At 33.5% G+C, this 23,307-nt stretch overlaps 1 protein-coding gene across 1 annotated transcript in view; it reads right to left on the bottom strand.

The window, feature by feature from the left end:
• LOC139487987 (uncharacterized) overlaps positions 1-23,008 on the bottom strand; it is a 35,224-nt gene extending 12,216 nt beyond the window's left edge. Inside the window, exons 1-15 of the mRNA XM_071273281.1 lie at positions 22,696-23,008; positions 19,753-22,373; positions 19,076-19,312; positions 14,624-14,796; positions 11,322-11,495; positions 9,758-9,946; positions 9,223-9,347; positions 8,319-8,489; positions 7,318-7,410; positions 5,559-5,705; positions 4,312-4,420; positions 3,769-4,004; positions 2,900-3,139; positions 1,931-2,390; positions 851-1,023 (exon numbers count right to left, since the gene is read on the bottom strand). Of these exons, the coding sequence (XP_071129382.1) occupies positions 851-1,023; positions 1,931-2,390; positions 2,900-3,139; positions 3,769-4,004; positions 4,312-4,420; positions 5,559-5,705; positions 7,318-7,410; positions 8,319-8,489; positions 9,223-9,347; positions 9,758-9,946; positions 11,322-11,495; positions 14,624-14,796; positions 19,076-19,312; positions 19,753-22,373; positions 22,696-22,779 (5,232 nt within the window). The 5' untranslated portion in view covers positions 22,780-23,008. The remainder of the gene's footprint in view (positions 1-850; positions 1,024-1,930; positions 2,391-2,899; positions 3,140-3,768; positions 4,005-4,311; positions 4,421-5,558; positions 5,706-7,317; positions 7,411-8,318; positions 8,490-9,222; positions 9,348-9,757; positions 9,947-11,321; positions 11,496-14,623; positions 14,797-19,075; positions 19,313-19,752; positions 22,374-22,695) is intronic.
• Positions 23,009-23,307: the final 299 nt, after the last annotated feature.

Genomic DNA, 23,307 nt, shown 5'->3' with positions numbered 1-23,307 from the left:
GAAATTTTCATCAAACTGTAAATACAGGATCAAAACTGCATGATATCGGATATGTCCCTTACGTCGTAACTACAATCCCCTTCCCTTTCATGAATGTGACCTACCGAATTAGACTATTTACCGGATTTGTAATCACATAAGCAACACAACGGGTGCCACATGTGCAGCAGGATCTGCTTACTCTTCCGGAGCACCTGAGATCACCCCTAGTTTTTGGTGGGGTTCGTGTTGTTTATTCTTTAGTTTTCTATGTTGTGTCATGTGTACTATTGTTTTTCTGTTTGTCTTTTTCATTTTTAGCCATGGCGTTGTCAGTTTGTTTTAGATTTATGAGTTTGACTGTCCCTTTGGTATCTTTCGTCCCTCTTTCAACAGTGTGCACCACATTTTTTTATGTTATTTTGAATAGACAGAAAAAATATTACAGTGATTTCTTATAATTCAATTCTAAATTCCATTTTAAACCGTAGAAATCAATGAAAAAACGTTGATGACGTCACTGTCACATGACTAAATTATGTCTATGGGCTGATAACAAAATAACGTCAGCCAATCAGAAGATGCGTTACATCCAAAATTGAATTATAAAGAAACAAAGGTACTAAATCCTTCAGGCAAAGTAGAACTTAGAATAATCATTCTAGTAGTATACTTGTATGTCCCTTATGGTCATTTAGCTGTTTATAAGCATTTATCCATTCATGTTTTAAAATTTTTAAGATCAGACCGTTCCTTATGAAGGGGAATTCAATTTTCATTTACGAAAAAAAGCTAAAAGTTTGTACATCGATTATTATAAATTAGTATTGTATGGTGATTTTATATGTAACTATGAAGAAATAATTCATACAGAACATCCACTTGGATCCCATGATTCTGTTTGTTCATCATAAACTCTACATCCGGTTGTTACTATAACAACACTAATGTTAGCTGTTGTATGGTCGGGTGGAGTATCAGTGATATTGTCTGTACTACGTCGTTTTCTTGACAAAAGTGTCGCATTTTCAGACTGTTCATCCTCTGAAAAAAAAATCTTTCTATTCAATATTAATTGTATATATCATATTTAAAAAAATGTAATTAAAATGATACGTCGCCGTTTAACATATATAGTAACGTTTGCACGAAAACATTGCTTCATAATAAAGAAAGAGAGAGTAAAATGATAATAACAATTGTCAGTTTACTATAAAAAAAAAAACTTGTACAAAAGACTGCAAATGTACGCAATAGAGTAAAATGAATGTTTTGGTGATGGTACAGTAAGATTGGTAAGCATAAAGATATGGGGATTTAGGGGCCAGCTGAAGGACGCCTCCGGGTGCGGGAATTTCTCGCTACATTGAAGACCTGTTGGTGACCCTCTGCTGTTGTTTTTTATTTGGTCGGGTTGTTGTCTCTTTGACACATTCCCCATTTCCATTCTCAATTTTATAAAGATATGGTGACAACATATACAAACAACAACGAAAATCTTTGGTTCATAAAACCTTCTGTCGTAAACACAGTCTCAACATAAAGTGGTGTATAACCAAATAGACGTGTGCACACCCCTTTTTGCCTTGTTAGACATGCATGTTCAAGAATACTTTCAACGGTTTGTCGTAAAACTATACCACAGAGTAAATCATGCACAATCATATCGTTATATTGTTTAATCTAAATAATTGATGACAGTAACTTGAACACGGAAATAAAAACTGCTTATAATTTTGATTGATTGATTGGTATGTTCAACGCCACTTCCAGCACTATTGGCAATATCTTGTTGGTAAGTTTTATTGGCGGGAGAGCTAGTGTGCACAGAGATAACCATCGACATTTTTTTGTTTTCGAAATGATGAATGAACATAAGTATTTTACTAGTTGCTGTACTATTTTGTATATTGTTCTTTGACCAATGAACTCGTACATGTATGATAGTCACCTGTAATTGGTTTCAATGCTATGTATACATCTCCACTCTGTAGCTGACCACTAGGTATAAATATTTTGAACCCATTAGACTCCCAATCAGTAGCTTTCACCACGGATACAAAATCAAATTCAATTTCGGAAGGGATGACTTCGGAACGAGCATACAAGGTAAATAGTTCATCAACTTCTATATTGTCAAAACTGACACCCCCAGGTTTTATATAGGTGATGAATGCATCATTCGGATCAGCCATTTGACAGCGAAAATACATCATATAGGATGATCCACCTTCAACAATTAGTGGTTCATATTCCTTGTAGTAAGATATTCCTTCATTACTGATCGTTATAGAGAGCGGGAAATCTATCGGTTGTTCTTCGTCGTCTAAAACTTCAATCTTCATTATTTGACCTTTTACTCCCGTCGCACCATTTGCATGTAAGAAAGGAGATTTCTTAAATACAGCAACCTGAAAAATATGAAAGAAAATGAACGTAGAATAGAGACGAAATGTAGCTCATTGACGTTTAGCTTGTGTCTCTTTTTTAAAATTTTGAAATACATGTAACTGAGCATTTAAATAAGAAAGGAGGCGAACAGCAAATGTACTATGCTTCAATGTACATTCTGAGAGTAATGTTCATTCATATAGTTTTGATGAATCATTTGCCATTGACTCACGGTTCTGACTAGTTACATGGATACTGTATATTCAGAAATTATTGCGAGGTTTTTATAAATGCGAATAACGCGACCTGGTAAGTTTCGCAATAAAAAGAACACACATCCCTATATCTGATTAATACTGGGTAGATCTTTATGCAAAATTGTTATTTAAATCAATGAAAATTTATATGTTTTCAGGCCAAAATGATTGATTCGTTAATAAAAAAAAAACCAAGAATACATCCCAACAAAAAAGAAACAAAACAATTTCATTTGAAGGAATAGATCGTGTTAAATATGTGGGTTTCATACCTTCAGTTGGATATCAGTAGCTGTGACATTTTCTAGTGTGTCATTATTGAAATCAAATAAGAATCCATCTCTTTTAATTACTGTTTTATTCTTGAAGTGCTCAAGGTGGTTCTTTTCCAGACTGACATTTAGGTTTTCTTTTCTGATGACTTTTTCAGGCTCTGCAAATGCTACCGTTGATGACGTGATGTTGAAAGCTTCATCCAATGCATTGAAAATGTTCTTATAAATTCTCTTGGCCTGTGGTTAAAATTTAAAATCCAATAGCAAAGTAAAGTATCTCTGCGCCCTCAATATATATCTACATTTGAGACAAAAGGTAATAAAACTTTGTAATATTTTAATCTTTGGTTTTTTTTTATAAGTAACGGAAATATTTCTATGAAATTCAATGTATTACTGCATAACATAAAAGGCGGACATAATGTTTGAAATAATTAGAGAAAGAAAATAATTGTTAAAAAATGTATTTCAATGTAGCCTATTTTTCTCCATTGAATTGTTTCACATTTTTTCTCAGTGTTGACGGCCATACGGTTGCATTAAATTGCTTGTTGCATTAAATTGTGTATATCCTCTTCAATTGAACTTTGGTGGTATGTTGCCTCATTGGCAATCATACCACATCTCCTTTGGTTTAACTACACAAACAACCGTCTTTCTCATTAACAGTTGACCACCTCCGGAAAGAAAATTGTATTTAATTTCAGATTAGTGACATTTACTGAAGTTAACATGTTGTCAAAGTCGACGGACGATTTTTGACGTTCACCTTTTTCTGTTTTTGTTTTCTTCTCTTAATTATTTTATGTGGCTTTTATAAAAGAAATCCATGTTTGTTTTAGCCAAAAGAATAACTGACTACTTACTATTCTAGCTAATCTTTTCTTGCGCGTCCTTATTCTCGTACGTTTGATATATAGCTTCTCAACAATGCGATCAAACGTCTTATACTTCTTAATAAACTCATCATATTTTTCAGGATGATAATCATAGTATCTTTGCAATTCCTGATTCACCATTTCTTTTGTAAGCGTATTATTAATGTCTTCATTGCCTGCTGATTGATACAGATCAAGATTTTTCGACATAATGCCAATAACTTCTGTGAAAGATAAAAATGCAAATATTTTCCCATAAAAAGTATTTAAAGATTCGAGTGTAATATCAACCCCTCTCTCTTCATGGTTAACAAACAGTAAATTTAAAACCAGGTACTAAAAGTAACTGAAAATATAGATTGTAACACTAAAATGCAAGTATCTGATTCCGAATGGCAGACCGTATATAGGTTTTATCCCATTAAAAATTGAAGTAAGTTAAACAACTTTCATTTTAAATGTTTTTAAAATTTTTTCTATCTTACTAAGATTAAATGTCCTCTAGGTATCTTCGTCGTTAATTTGTCTTACCTGCGTTAGCTTCCAATATACCATCCAGTTCCATCATGGGGAAAGGTTTCTTTCTAGTATGTTTTCTCACATTCCTCAAAAGCTCTCTACTTGCCGAGAAAACGTTCTCCTGGAACATTTGTTTTGAAGTATGCATTTTTTTAATGATAAAAAAAAAATGTGCAAATAAGATACAGATCTAAGATAAGTAAATAAACACTTTCAGTTGATTGTTTAAATAGATGATTCAGGATGAAACGAAAGCTCATATCTCAATTTTCGGAAAGATGGAACGACTACGTAAACACAATAAGATTCGGTCATTAAAAAGATAATACCAGTACTTTTTATGTTACATTTTCAGTAGCAGATTGTATAATAATGCAAGTTTCTTAGATAAGGCTAAACCTTGAAGTTTTGAAACATAAAATGTTCTTTATCAAGAAATCAAATTGTTTGGTTTTCTCACAAAGACTTATCTTGTTCTTCGTATTGCAGATTAAATCCATTAACAATATATTTTCTGTATAAAATTCGGATTGTTTCTTAATTTAGAATAATTCACTGAACTTCATTCTTACTAAATAAAACAATAATGATTTCAAGTATGTATGTTGCGATCTTAATATTTATCAAAACTGTATGTAAATGCCAAGGAAAAAAGACATTTGGTAAACATAAACTTTAGACAATAAGACATCGGTTTTCAAAACATTTGCATTATCCACTTCGTCTTCTTTTAATAAACAGCTTTATAAAATCGTTTACGATGTCGCAACCGGATTAGTAGCATCCATTTATCTTGGATTCCCACGTCAAAAACTAGTTGAACTTTGCACAATCGACTTATGTCCGTCCAAAGTCAGGAACCTCTTTAGTGGTTACCTATTGTCAAAATTTTTTCTTTCATTTTGAGTTATTTAATGCTGATGATATATCTTTTTAATAAGCTCTGTTATAAGTTAATTTACATTTTTTTTCTAAATTCTTGGCGATTAACAGCTTGAGACAGTGTAGAAACACCGTCTGTTAACATCTCGATGTATTTTTGTTTTGGTGTTGTTTGGTTCCCGTCTCGTTGACGTTTTACTCGATCCTCTCTTGATTCATATCAATAAAATCAATGTTATTACAAGCAATTTAAGTACTATATTACTATTCCGTACTTTTACATGAAAAAGGGGGGAAAAGGAAAAAGAAAAAAAATTGCGCATGCTTTATAATTTTTTTATCCAAAAATATGATTAAGACTACAAAAAAGCTCTTACCGAGGCTTCTGCTGTCACTACACTTGTCTTCTGAATACATTTGTCCAAACTTTTCCCAACTAAAATGATATCAGCCGGAAGGAGTTCAACATTGGATACCCCATCAGGGATTCGATTGAAAATTTCCTGGACAAAGTTATCAGTTGTCTACAAAATGAAAAAATGTAAATCTCTGAAATGAATATAGAGTTGTATAGCTTTTTGTTTGAAGTTGTTTGTAAAGGAATTGTTAACAAACAGTCATTTATGAACGGACGTCTAGAAATCGGATTAATCTGAAGTAATAAAAGAAAAATTACCATTGACATTCTTAACCTACATGACACTGTGAACAAAAATTTAGCAGTGTGAATTGGATGAGAATACTAAAGAATAATTCCAGAGATCTGTTAACATCAAAACTAAGTGTCTTTCCTCTTGCAATAGTAAAACATTCGACTTCTCTACCCTTTTAACACAAGTATTCATTATTTCAAACTAAAAGACAAATTGATAGAAATGTTCCTCATAGAAAAAAAAGACAAAGTTGATTTCAGTATCTTGTTTTAGGGAATTAAAAATCGTACTTTGTAAATAAACAACTCTGGTTAAAAAGTAATCTTTGAAACAGACATGTTCAAGATGCTTGATTTCTTGATTGACATTATAATTGTTACGATTAGAGAACATATTTTTCAACAAACAATCGGCATTCGCATTCAAAGAAGTAAACCTTGTTTCCGAATCCTTTTGTAATATGTTATCACTGTATTTATATGTGTATGCCATGTACATGATTTTTTGAAATAAAATATGTTTAAAGTAAGTAAATTTCCCTAAGGAAGTGAAACCCATTGGTGGCCTTGGATTTTTTCGTGATTTTTGGTCAGGTTGTTGTCTCTTTGACACATTTCCGTTTTTATTCACTATTTTATCCAGACACAGTTTTAGAAACGATTGCTATTCTTTCAATTTCTTATTCTTATTCATGTCACATCACTTTCAGAAAATGTTTGACAGACTTATGATATTTTATTCTCCACTGCAGAACAATTTTTCCCCGAGAAATCTGAGTGCCGAACTAAATCTACTATGGCGCACATTAATGACACAGTCTTTCTCATATGTGCATGAAGAAATGTCACACACACAAGCTATCAGTTTGCACTTTAATTACACCAACAAGAAGGCGTTAAAATAAAATTTCACCTAAAAGTTAACCATTATAGGTCAAAGTACGACCTTCAAAACAGAGCCTTGGCTCACATCGAACAACAAGCTATAAAAGCCCCCAAAAAGACTATTGTAAAATAATTCAAACGGGAAAACCCACGGTCTAATATAAATAAGAAACGAGAAACACTATGAACTTATGAACCCCATCAACAAACTACAACTAATGAACATTAGATTCCTGACTTAGGACAGGTGCAAACAAGTTCACAAATTAAAATGTTTTAAAAGGTACCAACATTCACCCTTATCTGAAACAATAGTGTAACATCCCAATAAAGAAAGACACAATATATAATAGCAGTTGAAATGAATTACCTCAATCAAAAGACAAATTAACACAAGTGAGCATACACTGAATAAATTTGATCTATGACACAATGTAAAAACAAACTCATTAAAATAAAGAGTTAGATGTTAAACAATTTCATTACCAACCATAACTATGAACAAGATGCCGCCAAATAGAATAATAAAAAAAAAATTTTTTTTTGGAAGGTATACAGTATAAAATAATGCCTTATTTCAAAGATTATGTAATACATACCTCTGTTAAAACGTTCTGTACATCAGAAATGTTTTCGTTTCCATATTCTAAAATTTCGTCTGGACTAGATATTTCAGAGGCGGACTCCAATGTCTGAAGAGAGGCAAAATATGAAAGAAATATCTTATTCTAAATTCATGCTGTTTTAACAAGACAACCACTCGAAAAGGTCATTAAGCTTCATTTTAATGAAATATGCGCGAAATGGACAGAATTTGAAATTCATACCCCCCTCCCCCAAAAAACAAATAACAACAAAAAAACAACAAAAAACATATAAAAACCCAAACCCAAACATAACAGTCTAAAAAAATCAACAAACAAAAATGAAATACAAAGCACACACACAACGTAAAAATCTTCTTAAAAATTTCTGTTTTACTCCATATTTATACAAGTAATCCCGAATACAAGGAATCTTTAATTTTTTCTGCTATCATGGTGAATCAGTTTGCATTGCACTTCATATCTAAATTACAAAGACGTTATAGCGGAATGTTTCTTGATAATTAATACAAAATAAACAGAAAGATGCTTTCATTACGATATATCATAGATATGTGTTGTGGTTTGTTATGCATAATTGTCTGGTTTGTAAAATTTCTTGATTAACAAGAATGTGTCCAAAGTACACGGATGCCCCACTCGCACTATCATTTTCCATGTTTTATGGACTTTGAATTTGGGTAAATATCTAATTTGGCATTAAAATTAGAAAGATTATACTATAGGGAACATGTGTACTAAGTTTCAAGTTGATTGGACTTCAATTTCATCAAAAACTACCTTGACCAAAAACTTTAACCTGAAGCGGGACGAACGAACGAACGGACGGACGGACGGACGGACGAACGGAGCCACAGACCAGAAAACATAATGCCCCTCTACTATCGTAGGTGGGGGCATAATAACGCGTCATTGGTCAGAATTATATCAGTCAGAATGTAATAACCAGTTGACCGTCTTTAAAACTATTATGAATATAAGTTTTATCAGTTTACCATATTCAGGGAAGCATACGAACTAACAGTAGAGGATACTACACGCATAAGCCCCATGTTGTTTCCACCAGCATCAGTTATGCTAAAAGTACGATTTGACGTGTCAAGTAATCGTGTGATTTTCTCAGTGTCATCAGTGTTCATTGGTTCCAAGTCTCTGTCTGGTTTAATCTTAAATATATAAATAGAATAATATTTTCTTAACGAATCTGAAAAAGGATGACCAGTTACCATTAACCACAAAAAACACAAATAAAAGAAGCAGTTTAACTTCGTTTATTAAAAGAATAATCAAAGAAGATACGAATCTATTGTTTTATGGAAGAACGAACCACATTTGAATTAAACCATTCCTGATTTTAACCAGATGCTTTATTTGAAATTAGTATCATCAAGACGTTTGAATATTTTTTTAATCTAAAAACGTACTTATTACAGTCAGTGAGCATGGGTTTTCTAATATAATAACACTGTGCTTCTCTGGCTAATTCCTTGTTAAGTAAAAGCCGGACTATGTTGTACTGTCACTACACTGTCCAAGGTTAGGAGGAAGGTTGGGCACTCGTTAAGATGTTAACACCACATTCTGTATGTGCCTGTCCCAAGTCTGGAGCCTGTTATTCAGAGGTTGTCTTCCGTTAATGTGTGTGTTACATATCTGTTTTTCGTTCATAATTTTGCGCATAGATTTGATCGTTAATTTTCTCAATTGAATTGTTTTACATTTAAACGACTTCAAATTTACCATCTCTTGGTTAATAACTCCCTTGTACGGCAACGCAGCAACCTTCCATCCAGGGAATCTTGATATAGAAAACGGTAGCTCTGGATTTTGCATTAAGACTTAATAAAATGTTGAAATTTCTTATATCTTTAAAGGGAATTTTTGATAAGATATACATACAGTTACATTCATCTTGTATTCCATGCAATCACCAAATCTGTCAAAAACTCTGACAGAAAGCTCTGTATAGTAATTGTATTCTGGGCTGCCTGCTGGAAGTCTCAGTTCTGTTGCTGTCATTTCGCCTTGGGTGTAAAAGTATTTATCATTTTTTTTCAATCAAAACCTTTGTTTTATCTAAGACAGGACAATTTGATTTATGTGTTTCTCAAATTGATTAATACAAGTCAAGATGAATTTTGAATTTGCACAAATAGTATCAACATTAAATAATAAAATGATAAGGAAATAATGATGAGATTGAGAAACAAATAAAAAACAAAAGTACATTAATTTTATACAACTCTTGTTGAAGAAAACGAGAGTTTACAATAACAAGACATTTGGTATTGCGCAACGTATTGTATTCCTATCTTTTTTTTATTTTATGTGTTCGAAAATTTAATATCTTTTTAAACATTCCCAATGTACAAAAAACTGTAGACCAAATTCACAACTGTGAGAAATATAAGCCAATAAAGAAGAAAATACAAACCTGCTTTCAGTAAGGAAGTCTTGAAATACTGCTTGTCTCCATAACTGTCCGTGTATGGCTGTATCATCCAATATTCGTACATCAGTGGATTATTATTCCTGGAATCTCGATCATGGTCTCTTTCCTCTTCTAGTCCTTCATCCAACCACCCTATGCACTTGATGGCAAAAAGAGTCGTCAAAGCAAACCCTTCAAATATATTATCTTTCATTTTATGCATGTCAATAAAGTAAAACAGACACCACTTCGTGTGTTTCCGAAAACCTGGCTGATTTAACAATCAGTATAATGAAGGCCGAATCGTAAACCAAAGTCGTTTATTCCTGTACTTTTGTCATTGGTAAACAGTTGCCTGATTGACAATCATACTACATATCTTTATTGTTATATATTATTTCTGTTTTGTGTTGCTGGAACAGTTCAGGACAATTTATCATCGTTATAATTAACGGGATTCCTGTATCTTCAACGTAATCGCATGAAGCTTGCTTTGATTCTATTTACTTAGCCAGTAAACCATTTCTATAAGGTGTACTTTCTTAAAGGATAAAGTTTGTTTACAGTTTAAAAGTTATAAAACTTCATTACTACCATTATAGCTTGCATTTCTGTAAATATAGACAATGTTCCTATAGGAACTCCTATTACGGCTAAAACTATACCACGTTTACTATGAAATTAAAAAAAAATAATTCTAAAAAGCTGATATGAACAACTAATTTTTTCAAAGGTCTTAATATAAGGCTGATATATATTATTATACTTCACGTTAAAATGGCATAATTTGATTGGCTAATACGGGGGTGTTAATTTACTCTATCACAGGGCTGAGAGGGTGACAATTTTTTTGAATGTCACCCTCTCGTCCAGACCAATCAAAAATCGATAATTTAAAGGACAATGAATTGAATTTACACCAAGTTATTAAAGACAATGCTTAAGTTCTAAAATAATAAAACATCTTGCCTCACTTCTGTTGATTTTTCTAATACCTGTAACGATGTTATGTACGTGACGTCATAGAAAATACTTTAAAATAAAATTCATCTTTAAAAGACAATAATGATAAGACATTCAGTATAATAAATAAAATAACGCATAGCCGAGAGGGTGATAGAGCAGATTAGTATCTCTCGAAAAAAGCATTGTCAACCTTGGCTTCGCCGCAGTTGACAATGTTTTCTCGGGTTACCAATCTGCTCTATCACCCTCTCAACCTGTGCTATTTATATAATATTTTCAACATTTACATGCCCTTCTCTTCTAAGTGTTTAAACCTTTACTAACATTTTTAGTAACATAACCTTAACCTGTCGTTTAAATTCGAATACAAGGCGGCCGCTTATTATGTTTATTCATACTGGTAACATTCACAAGTTATATCTCTATGAAAAGATACACAGAGATCATATCTTGGAACCAGTACGTTAACAAAACAAGCCATCTACGAATATTAAATATCTCACAAAAAGAGGCGTGGTTTGTGAAACAGCTTTATTTACGAAGTGCAACCTTAAATGATTGTTGTATTTTGAAATTTTAATCTTTGAAACTTTAATCGTACCTGTCCTTGGAAATGGAGAGCAGGTTCCACCATACGGTTCTAAATTAGTACGAAAAATAATTCGTGCTTCTCCCTCACCGTCTCTTCCATATCCCGTAGCTTTAACAGCTAGACGGTAAAGCGTATTGTACAGTAAGGCATTTGGAGAAATAACCAGTGAACGTGCATGTACACCTGTTCAAAGAAATTTTGGAGCGAAATTGAATATAATTAGGTAATTCAATATCATATTACTTTATATACGGTCATGATTATTTTCATATAATTAACGAAATAATTTGAAGAAGTTGAAAAATGTTATTTAGGGTAAAACGATATGAAAAGCCATATATTATATGCAATTTGTTACCCTATCGAAACTGAAGTCCTTATAATTGTTACATTCCAGAAATATATTAGTATTATAATTATTATGAGCTACAAATTAATCTTTTAATTTGACAGCGCAAGGATAAAAGAAAACCAGAAAGACGATGAAAGACAAAAATTCCACTAATACACTATTAGAAATTAGACACTGAACAACACGAACCTACCAAGAAGTCTCGTTTGATGGTCGCACAAACGAGGAACACAGGACAAGATTGTAGCTATGACAAATAACATATTTGTGGCCGTCTTGCAGCACATATATTCCATAACATTTACTCGTAAAATCTTGTACATTGTTTAGGATTATTTTATAAAAAGCCGGGAAGCAATCTTGATTGGCGGTGTATGTGTGTGCGCGTGAAAACATGGTTGTATATGTGATAAGTGCATGTTTCATGCTGGTTTTTTTTTTTAAAGATATATAGACAATAATAGTGCATTGACTTGACATATCAACGATATAAGGGTGAAGCTTAGAAACGGGGAAATGCGAGGCTCTGTCGAGCTTTTTCTCCGTTTCGGGCCGAATCCCTATATCGTTGATATGTCAAGTCAATGCACTATTATTGTCTTTATACTGCAATCTAAAAAAAAACCATTTCAATTGTTGTTTAATGTGTTTATGTTATTATTGGATTTAAATATTGTGAAATTTCCCCCTATTATAAAAAAAGCCTCATATCATGCAGGCACACAATATCTTTGAGTTGTATGTGCTTCTACTTTTTCTTTAAACAAAATGTTTCATTGAAAAACTCCTTTCTTTGAGTTAGTAAGTGTGGGATTGTTTTGTCAAATAATCGAGTATTATTTTTCTTATACTGTTTTCTTGTATTTATTTATTTGTGTCTTTATTTTTTCTTATCATAGAGCGAATTTATTTTTGAAATTTATATTGTGTTTGTTTTTCTTTTCCTTTTTTTAAATGTGTATTCTGTACTTATTGGTTTTTTTTGTGTTGTTGTATGGGATATACATGTACCCAGCCACGTCCACTCTGTGTAGTATTTCTGATTGTATCCATCTGATAAGTTAAGCCTTTTACAACTGATTTTTATAATTCATTCTTATGTTGTAATGTTACACCACTGTCCTAGGAAAGGGTAGGGTTGGGATCCTGCTCACATGTTCAACCCTGCCACATTATTTATGTGCCTGTCCTAAGTCAGGAGCCTGTCATTCAATGGTTGTCGCTTGTCGATGTGTTACATATTTTTTTCGTTAATTTTTGTACATAAATTAGGCCGTTAGTTTTCTAGTTTGAATTGTTTTACATTTGCCATTTCGGGGCCTTTAAAATCTGACTATGCGGTATGGGCTTTGCTCATTGTTGAAGGCCGTGTGGTGATCTATATTTTTAAATTTCTGTGTCGTTTTGGCTCTTGTGGAAGAGTTGTCTCTTTTGCAATTATATCACATCTTCTTTTTTATATTGTACTATTTTTGAAATGTAAAAAGAATTCAGACACACGACGAACGCAGAGTAACAACATAACCTAGCAAGAGACATTGAGCAAATTTAGCTTAACAGCTTGTTGCCACTTCAATAGTGACTACTGGTGCAAAGTGACCAAGTCGTTATAAGTAAAAGTAAAATAAAACCCTTCTACAATTTGTTTTCAAAAATAAATAAAAATAACAAGTGAAACTGCGAGCTACTGCTCACTGATGATACCACCGCCGCAAGTGGATAATATTAATAGTGTAAAAATATGCAAGTGTTCGGTAAACAGGAAGTTGTCAAGTGATGAATCTGAAAACGCATCACACGGTATAGCTGACTTATATAAATCCTGAAACCAAATTTCAGAAATCCTTGTATTGTAGTTCCTGAGAAAAATGTGACGAAAATTTTCAACTTGGCTATCAGTGTAAAATCATACAAGTGTTCGGTAAACAGGAAGTTGTCGAGTGATGAATCTGAAAACGCATCACACGGTATAGCTGACTTATATAAATCCTGAAACCAAATTTCAGAAATCCTTGTATTGTAGTTGCTGAGAAAAATGTGACGAAAATTTTCAACTTGGCTATCATGTGTAAAATCATACAAGTGTTCAGTAAACAGGAAGTTGTCAAGTGATGAATCTGAAAACGCATCACACGGTATGGCTAACATATATAAATGTTGATACCAAATTACAGAAAGGGTGGATGTGTAGTTCCTGAGAAAAATGTGACGAAAATTTTCAACTTGGCTATCATGTGTAAAATCATACAAGTGTTCGGTAAACAGGAAGTTTTCAAGTGATGAATCTGAAAACGCATCACACGGTATGGCTAACATATATAAATGTTGATACCAAATTAAAGAAAGGGTGGATGTGTAGTTCCTGAGAAAAATGTGACGAAAGTTTCATGGGACGGACTGACTGACGGACTGATGGACGGACGGACTGATGGACGGACTGACGGACGGACTGACGGACTGACAGACAGAGGTAAAACAGTATACCCCCCTTTTTTAAAGCGGGGGTATAAAAAGTTTCATATGTAATATCATATATTTGAATTGAAGGTTAAACCTAATAGATCAAATAATCTATTTGTTTTCGCAAGACAAGGAAGCATGACATCTGTAATAACATTGGAAACAAGAACAGATTGAATAGGTCGGTATGAATAATTAATTATAATTTCGGCAATTTCTTTTTAAATATTCATGAGGAAAAGTGATATCAGGTCAGTGACGGTATATGACATAGAAATATACGGTCAACGCATTTTGACTGCTCAAATAGAACGAGTGCAGTATAAATGAATTTTAGTTGTATTGTATACATGTTGTGTTTTTGTTTTGTAAATCTTTTTTTATTTTTGCAGAAGATCTAGAGAACCACTAGCACCCCTTGTGTGTATGCAATCATACTTTGAAGATAGAAAACATTAAATTAGACCACATATAAAAATTTCTCTTAATAACCAAATACCTGTTTCAAGAATTTCATCAAAGTTTTTAACTGCTATCCAATTATTGGAGGAATCTTTATATTCTAGAAACCAATCATATTTTATAGCTTCCACTGCCTCGCAGTCTAAACATTGTCCGTCCCAATCTGACTTTAACATTGTAGCGTATTTCATATCACAGTTAAGATTACATCTAGAATATAAATGTTAAAAATGCGCAGAGTACAACTTTTTATGTGTTATTTTTATACTTTAACGTGTTAGCTTTTCAACAGTATTTTTTTTCTCTAGCGAACTCTTTTTCTCTTGCCAAAATAATTGTTTCAAGATTTGTTCTCTGTTATTTATTTTATTGATTGATTGTTGGTTGCTTAACGTCCAGTGGCAAATATTTCATGCATATTTAGGATGAGAACAAGTTCACAATAAATACAATAGGTAGGTCTTGTCACAATAGAGGCCATCTGGGATGATGGTCTTGGAGATTTGAACTGCCACTGGAAAAAGAGGGTACATTGGAAAGGGACAGACATTTTGCATTGCAACAGGCCACCTACGGACCCCTCAAAGTGTTATTGCAAGAGTTCTTAACGTGCAAAGAGCGTGGCACTCCCTGCAATGATGGACGAGTAGTTACGATTGTTTATTCAATGATATTTTCCTTCATTTGGGACAACTAGACTTTTGATATGGAGACATATTGAAAGTTCTTGAAAGTTGACCTCAACTGTCACACTCCACATAACGACAGCGGTTTAAAAATTTAACAACTTGTCGAATCAACCTAATTTCAACCTGAAGTCCACAACTTCCACAATAAAGTACATTACCTTTTCATGTTGATGTAATTGTGTCCTAAAACTATTACAATGTCATTATATGATTTACAATGTTTCAATTACAGTTGCGACTCCAATCTATACTATAAAGGGCATTTGGTTGGATAAAAGTGATGGACTGTCGTACTTTATTGCCCGTGTCACACTGTCCCGATTTTTATATACGATGGACACCCGAATGCGAAAATTGTAAGTTCGTACGAAGTTGGTCCCGATCTTGTTAAAATACCAAAAAGTGACAGAAGCAAGTACGACGAATAACGAAGTCTATACGATGGGGCCGAAATTATGGACATACGAAGGTTAACCGAAGACGGGTATTTAAGCTTCATATCTCAGCCGAAGCCTACACGATGGATCACGAAGGCTACACGATGGATTACGAAGGCTACACTATAGATTACGATGGTGGCGCGATGGCCATACAATGTCTAAAAGACGTCGTGTACAGCTTACGATGCATTTAAATGATATGCCGTAAGCTGCGTGTAGATAAAATTGTTATGGACACTCTAGAACCAAAATGCTCAAAACTTGGTATGGTGTTACTCGTTAAGAATATCTTAAGCGCTATTGACTTTAAAGTTCAAAGGTCAAGGTCACAGTGGCAGTTGTAATACAAGACAATATCACCCTTGTGGACATTCTAAAACCAATATGCTTCAAAAGATTTTAACCACATTTGGTATATTGTTCCTCCTTGTAATGATCTGACATTTTTTACGTTCAAGGCCAAAGGTCAAGGTCATGCAGATGGACTTGTTTTTTCTCCTTGAAATAGCATAATACACAGGAAATTGGTTCCTCATTTTTTTACCTGTGGTTCTAAAGACAATATTAAAGGTATTTCCAGTTACTAAATGTTTTGGTTGATTTCTAAAAAAATAGTTTATGTATCAAATATGCATATTCAATTTACCATTTTCTGCATGTGTCATATACAAATATAGTGTCCATATTTGTCCCCAATATGTTACATACGAGGGGATGCCACGCTCGGCATTGCCTTGTTTGAACTGTAAAATGTGTTCACTAGTCTGAATAATCACCCATAATTATGCCCCTGTTTACTGATCTATCTTAAAAGTAAGGTAATGGGTTTCCAGGAGAATATCATAATTATATAGACAAAAGGGAGGATGTGGGGAAAGCAACAAATGCGGCAAAATATGACATATAGAAAACAAAATGGTTATGGAGTAAACATTCGTGTGACAACAACTCAGACGATACATAAAAAATCAGAATAATGAAGAAAAAGTTGGTTTCCCTATATACGTGTACCTGCAGTGTTGGTGTACGAGGCGCGTTTATTATTTTCATTATGCTACTTGATATGAAAAATTGACAAAAAATAATATTTTACTTGTAAAAGTAAATCCGGAGCCTGTAATATAGCTGCTCTTCTTGTTCCATTTGAATTAATAGAAACAACGCTGTCGCCTTTCTTGTTCTCATAGAATCATATGCTATGAGCTCCATGTTTTGTGAACGTCTTTCTTAACTGTCGTATTAAACTGACCAGTGCATATCGCGCATGGCACTTTAAATGTATTTTAGCGCGAAAATTAACTTATATTTAGCTGGATTTATTGCCGTCGTAGTTCCATCTTGTCGCCTTCGTACTTTTATTCGATGGCAACACGACGGGATTACGAGGTCTTCATGAAGTCGCGTTGCCATCGTAAGACCTTCGGGTAGCTTCGTGATTCATTCGTGTAGACATCGTAATGCCAAAACTGCCCGATGGAAACGATGGAAACACGAATGCAATACGATGTTCAAAGATGCATTCCGGGTGACATTACGATGGTGAGGATGGTGATACGAACTCAATACGAACCCTCAAAATCGGACGCACCTTCGGGAATTTTTTAACATGTTAAAAAATTTAGAACCCTTTACCGAAGTTGTCCCCGAAGGTTAGAAAAAGTGGCCGATGGTTCTACGATGGTTAAAGATGGCACTACGAATAGCCCGATCTGGATACGATCAGTCCCGATTTTGAAAATTTTCATAATCGTGTTGCCATCGGCGTAAAAATCGGGACAGTGTGACGCGGGCATATAGGGATGCTTATGCGGCACATCACAGATAAGATTAATTTACACATTGTACGTTAGAAGTACCACACAACATAAATTCACTTGAATACATTGATCTGTTATCTTTCCTCAGGCTGAGAAGATCCCTTGATGAAATTTGAAATAATTTTCTCGGGAATGAAGATCTTTTAAAAACGTTGTAGTGAGTCAGAGGCGGATTTAGGGGGGGGGGGGCAGGGGGCCCGGCCCCACCTTTTTGGGAAAAAGGTTGCTTATATAGGGAATCACTGAAGCGTGACTGGAGCGGCCCCCCTCTTATGTCAGTCAGTGGGCCCCACTTGTGAAAATTTCTGGATCCGCCACTGTGAGTAGATCATCAACGACGTAATTTTAACAAAAAGACGCCAAGGTAAAAAATAGTTCTAGCTCATAATAAAGAAAATGTCAACCGTCTCATAGCCAGAAGATCTCCGCACGCACCCGTTTTATTTTGTCACAGTTTGTGGACATATAACTGTTGCTGGTGGATAAAGTCGCACCGTCTTATATTACACTTGACTTTTTCTCTATACTATTTGATGTTGATACGGATAGCAAGTCATAAAACTTTTATAACTTACATTGTTTTGAGCTTCTCTGTGAGATAACATAATTGATTGAATACCAGTAGTAGTAACCGTTTGACATGTCTTCATAAAATGAGCTGCATGTTGACGACTTAAATGATGCTTATTGTAATATATAGCTATAGCAGTCTTTCTTTTATAAAAACGATGTTTAAAACGTAAACATATTTAGAATCAGTGCACTGTGTGATGGAAGCTTTTTCCAGGTATTTGATAGGACATGAGTAACTGCCCAATTGACACTAATGTCTAATCAGCTTTTCTGTTATACAAAGTTTGACGTGCAGTGATGTTTGAACAATCATGTAAATGACATTGTCATAGTTTTATAACATTACATTTCAATTTGAAAGTGTATTTACTATACTATTGTGACTGTGTTATCCTGATTAAAAACTAAATTGATTTAGAAAAGTTCTTTGCAATCGCTGATAAGACGTTGAGTGTATATAGGCGTTCCAATCCTTCACTTTTATCCAATCAAATGTCCTTTATAATATGTCCTTTATAATAAAATTTGAGTGCGATTGTAGTTGAAACATTGTAATTCATAAAATGACATTGTTATAGTTTTAGGACACAATTACATCAAAATCAAAAGGTAGTGTACATTATTGTGGAAACTGTGGACTACTGGTTCAAAATAGAATTGATTTCGACAAATTGCTTTGTAACCGCTGTCGTGATGTTGAGTGTAAATGTTGTCATCTTAAACAAACTGTTTGCTTAGGGTTTTCTCATCCCTTTGCAGTAATAGTAAGATAAACCCTTTCTTTTTGCTTCTAAATCTTATTTGCTGGATACTGTGCTTTTCCTATGAAGTATTGTTCTAAACCTTGTCGCATGAGCACAAATCTCATATTTTAATTTTTAAGAATCATATTTTGTAAATATGTTTTCCTTTAGTTGAAAAAAATCTTAAGAAATTTTCATCTTTTTTAGTTTAGTTGGTTGGTACTTACTTAATATTCATTTCTGGTGGATCTCCAAAAACGCCATAGATTAATTGGGTGAAATCTTGATGCATATCTTCAAGAGTAACATTCACTGTTATAGCATATCCTTGGTTTTTCGTGTCGGGTAATAATAGTACCGTTATACCGCGAGATATGACTGTAAGAAGTTCAGAACAGTCTTCAAATGACGATGAATTACTGGTATATTTGACAGCAAGTGCATCTAAAGATGTAACATTTTTCCTGAAATTATTGTTATATTAAGTGTTACAAGAACGAACTAATATCATACTTGATATAGTTTAAATACAATTGTCAAACAAGTGAGAGGTCTAGCTAGCTATCAAATCAAGTTTAATGCACCATGTTTTAAATAACAAAATATCTGTACAAAATAATTGAATGTTGTTTTCCTTTCGTTTGATGTATTTGAATTTGGGACTTTGCCATTTTATAATGGACTTTTGGCTTTGACTTTGCCTTTACCCTTGAGTTCGTTATTTTAATGTTTACTTTTTATACCGCATTATTATAGCAGTATTAAATTTTGTATATATTTATCTGATTACAGCTTTTAAATATGACTTTTTTTATAAATTGGTTCAGTATTCAAGAAAATAATATAATAATACATAACAGAGAAAATTACAGCATTTAAAAATAGCTTTTTAACGATTTAGTACCTTTTACAGGTCCAATCAAATTCCAATTTTTGATTTCCACCACTTCCTAGCTCAGGATCATACGAAACATTAAGAGCATTCAATGTAATATTCTTCAAATGAACTTGGACATTTCTTTCAAATCCACCTCCTATATATGCAAATGGAGGAGACTTTATAAACATTAAATACGTTGGCTCATAAACCCATGTGTTTTGCAAGGTCACGTTAAGTGTGACTCTATACAAGTTTGCAGGAACTGAACCTCTTGCAAAACGAATGCTCCCACGTGGATTGCCCACAGGTGTGTAGGGAAAATGTTCATAAACAGGTACATGTTCTATACCACTTACAACTTTAAATAATTTCCATTGGAATATTACACTTTGGTCGGAACAATACACAGCCATTCTACTAGCAAGATCAAAATCTGTTGACGTAAATACTCTCATAGGATTGGATGTATTTGAGTACTGACGATCAAATATACCATTGACTGTAAAACATTCATTCCAAACATTGATTATGTGTTTACGTATCTGGGTATCGTAGTTATTGTTACATGTTACTGTAACAGTATGATTACCAAGAGTCAGGTAAGTGAAATCGAAATGTAACGGTTCCTCTCTAGTAATATTGGCCGTCATGTTGTAGATATTTCTATTTATTAAATCGCGCATGTCATATATACACGTCACCATTGGATAACTTGGGTTGCTAATGACACTAACTGTCAAATTTCCTGGTGGAAGGTCCACTTTATCTGGAATAATAAAGCTAAGTCCAGTCATATTGTAATCTGCTACTATAACCTGTTGTAGATACATAATTTCTTTAAAGGTTTCGTTGTAAGATATCAACTCTGCTACGAAATAGCCACTTGAGGTGAATACGTGTTTTATTTGTCCTGGATCTTGATGGACATCATATATACTCCCTGATCCAACGTCCAATCGGTAACTGCCATTTCCAATTCCGGACATATTAAAGATGAATTCAGTAGAATCAACAGATCCTAAGAAAGAACTAACTGAAAAATCTACTAATCCTATTCTAATTGGTAGTGTTTTTGTGATTAAATCAGTATTATTTTTTATTGTCACAGTAATATTATATTCACCTCTAATCGTGTAAGTGTGTTTAAACGTTATCAAAGTAGCAAAATCGGTCGGAGAACTTCCATCGCCGAAATCATATTTTAAATATGTATTGAAAGGAAATCTTGAACAATTTAAGATAGATACACGAAATTCAACTGTTACGGGAACATCTTCTACAATAATTGTGTTTTCGTCTAGCCCATTTGTACGACTTGTTTTATTCATTCCTATAACTGTCTGGTATGAAATTAAAAAATCTGACAGCTCTACCGCTTGCATATACACTTGCGTCTGTAAAGTGTAGTTGCTGACATCGTTTTTGCAAAATACGGTAGTATTCTTTAATCCATCAGTTTTGAAGTTGTTCCATTTTGTCTCAGATTTGTCTTTTGTAATAATAACTGATGTGTTTTGAAGAGGACGACCCGGTTCAAAACTATAGTAGCAGGTGACATTAGTTGGTGTTGGATCATTGTTGGCCATCTTAATGGTGTATAGACGCCATCCATCAGGTATTGGAAGAACCAATGGCGGATCACGAATTTTCGGATGTAATGTTAAGTCGGGGATTGGAAACTGTATACGAACTTCATAATTTGTGAAACTGTCATAAAAAGGATTCCATGTTCTCATTTCAACTATAAATACTCCATCTTGATTATAACTGTATTCCCAAGGTGCAACGTTAAAGTGTGAATAAAATGCAGTTGGTGATCCGTCTTTTGTTACATTATCACCATATTTTATTTCATAATTAAAGCCTTTTTGTGGGATGTTATCGAACGAGAAAATGATATTTTCGTAAACTCTTGCTATGTTGACAGACGACATAGATACATTACTGATATCTTCCCAAACATGCACATTTAAAATCATAATTTGAGAGCTTATTTCCGAGTTCATGTTTACAGTTATAATAAAATCTCCCTGTTCCATATATACATGAGTTAATTGGTATCCGTTTGTAAGAAACTCTGTCAAATTTTCTCCGATATAAACAGATTCGTTTGAACTATCGTCATAATAAATATCAAGTGTAAGATTTCCCAGAGGAAGTCTACTTTCTGAGTCTAAGTAAACATCAATTTGAATTTCATCCTCGGGTGATATGAGAATTTCAGTTTGCAATTCTTGAGATCTGTTTGTTTTATCTTGATTAATCATGTTATTGGTGACATTTTCATTTACATATTGTTCTCTGGTGAAGTTACTTATTTGACTGATATTATGAGTGGTAACATTGTCAACTTGGCTAGCTTTAGAAATAGTTACAAAGAAACCTTCCACGGGACGAATAACCGTTATTTTTATATTTGTTAGGTACGTCTCGTCCAAAGAATTCCTTGCTACAACGGTGACATTATAATCATCGGGTACTTCATAAGTATGGTATGACTTCACTTCCATCGGATTCCCAGCAGTTATATCACGTTCAGAAATATTATCGCGTACAAACCATTCCACGTCCAGATTGCTTCCAGTTATTATGTTTGCCGGTAACACATTTGCAGAATTTGTTATGGCCAACATCGTATCAGGTATCTATGGACAAGAGTGAACTGTTAAAAATATTGAAGCATACATACATCAATATGGCCTTTATTTAAGGTACATAGTCAATTGATAGCTAATTATTTCACTTAAGTGTCAACAATGCTAAGTGCTTTACATTTACAGCTGAACAAAGTAACTTAAAATCATAATAAACTTTATTGCTTGTGTGTGCAAAATGTTAAACAATGTTTATTGATGTTGATGCGCAATAATTAGAAACTCGGTATTTGCAGTATCAAATGATGACATTAATTTTGAAAATTAAGATTTGTCGTCTATATGTATATTTGAATAAGTATATAATTTTCACCTGAAAACCGGTGATCATTTCTTCATAGAATAAAACCAAATCTGTAACTTCTAAGTCACCTTGTTCCGTTTCTACTCTAATCATCAGGTGGTATGTCCCAAACTCAAGTGAAGTCAGATCTTTGTTTGTTATGTTCACAAAACCAGTCTTCTTGGGAGACTCAACGGTTCCGTTGATAAGAAGGTTTGTCGGCTGGTCAACTATTTCAGCAACAACCGTGACATTGTCTCCTTTATCATATAGGAAATTAAGTAGAGCAAACGAATTTGCATCGTTACTAATCTCAACTACTACACCCTCTGTGTACTCGTAACCTGTTAATGAAATTAAACACAAATTAATAAGCTGCGACATAATCCTTTTCTTATTCAAAATACCCGATGACAAAAACCAAGAGACGACGTAAGACAAACCAGTTTCAAAATACCACTTAGAAAGTTAAAGATTGAGCTTCTTGAACCCAACCAAAAAGTGGCTTGATCTTAGATACTTCGACAGAATATGAAGTTCCCGTCTGTCACACTAGTAATTAACAATATTTGAACTGTAGTTTTGATTGTGTGATTTTTTTTTTATCTATGATCCTTTTAAAATATGGAATATAACTCAAAT

This window comes from Mytilus edulis, chromosome 9 (genome assembly GCF_963676685.1).
Source record: "Mytilus edulis chromosome 9, xbMytEdul2.2, whole genome shotgun sequence".
Taxonomy (NCBI): Eukaryota; Metazoa; Mollusca; class Bivalvia; order Mytilida; family Mytilidae; genus Mytilus; species Mytilus edulis.
Note: the sequence above shows the minus strand (reverse complement) of the source record. Positions and strands in the feature narration are given on the sequence as shown.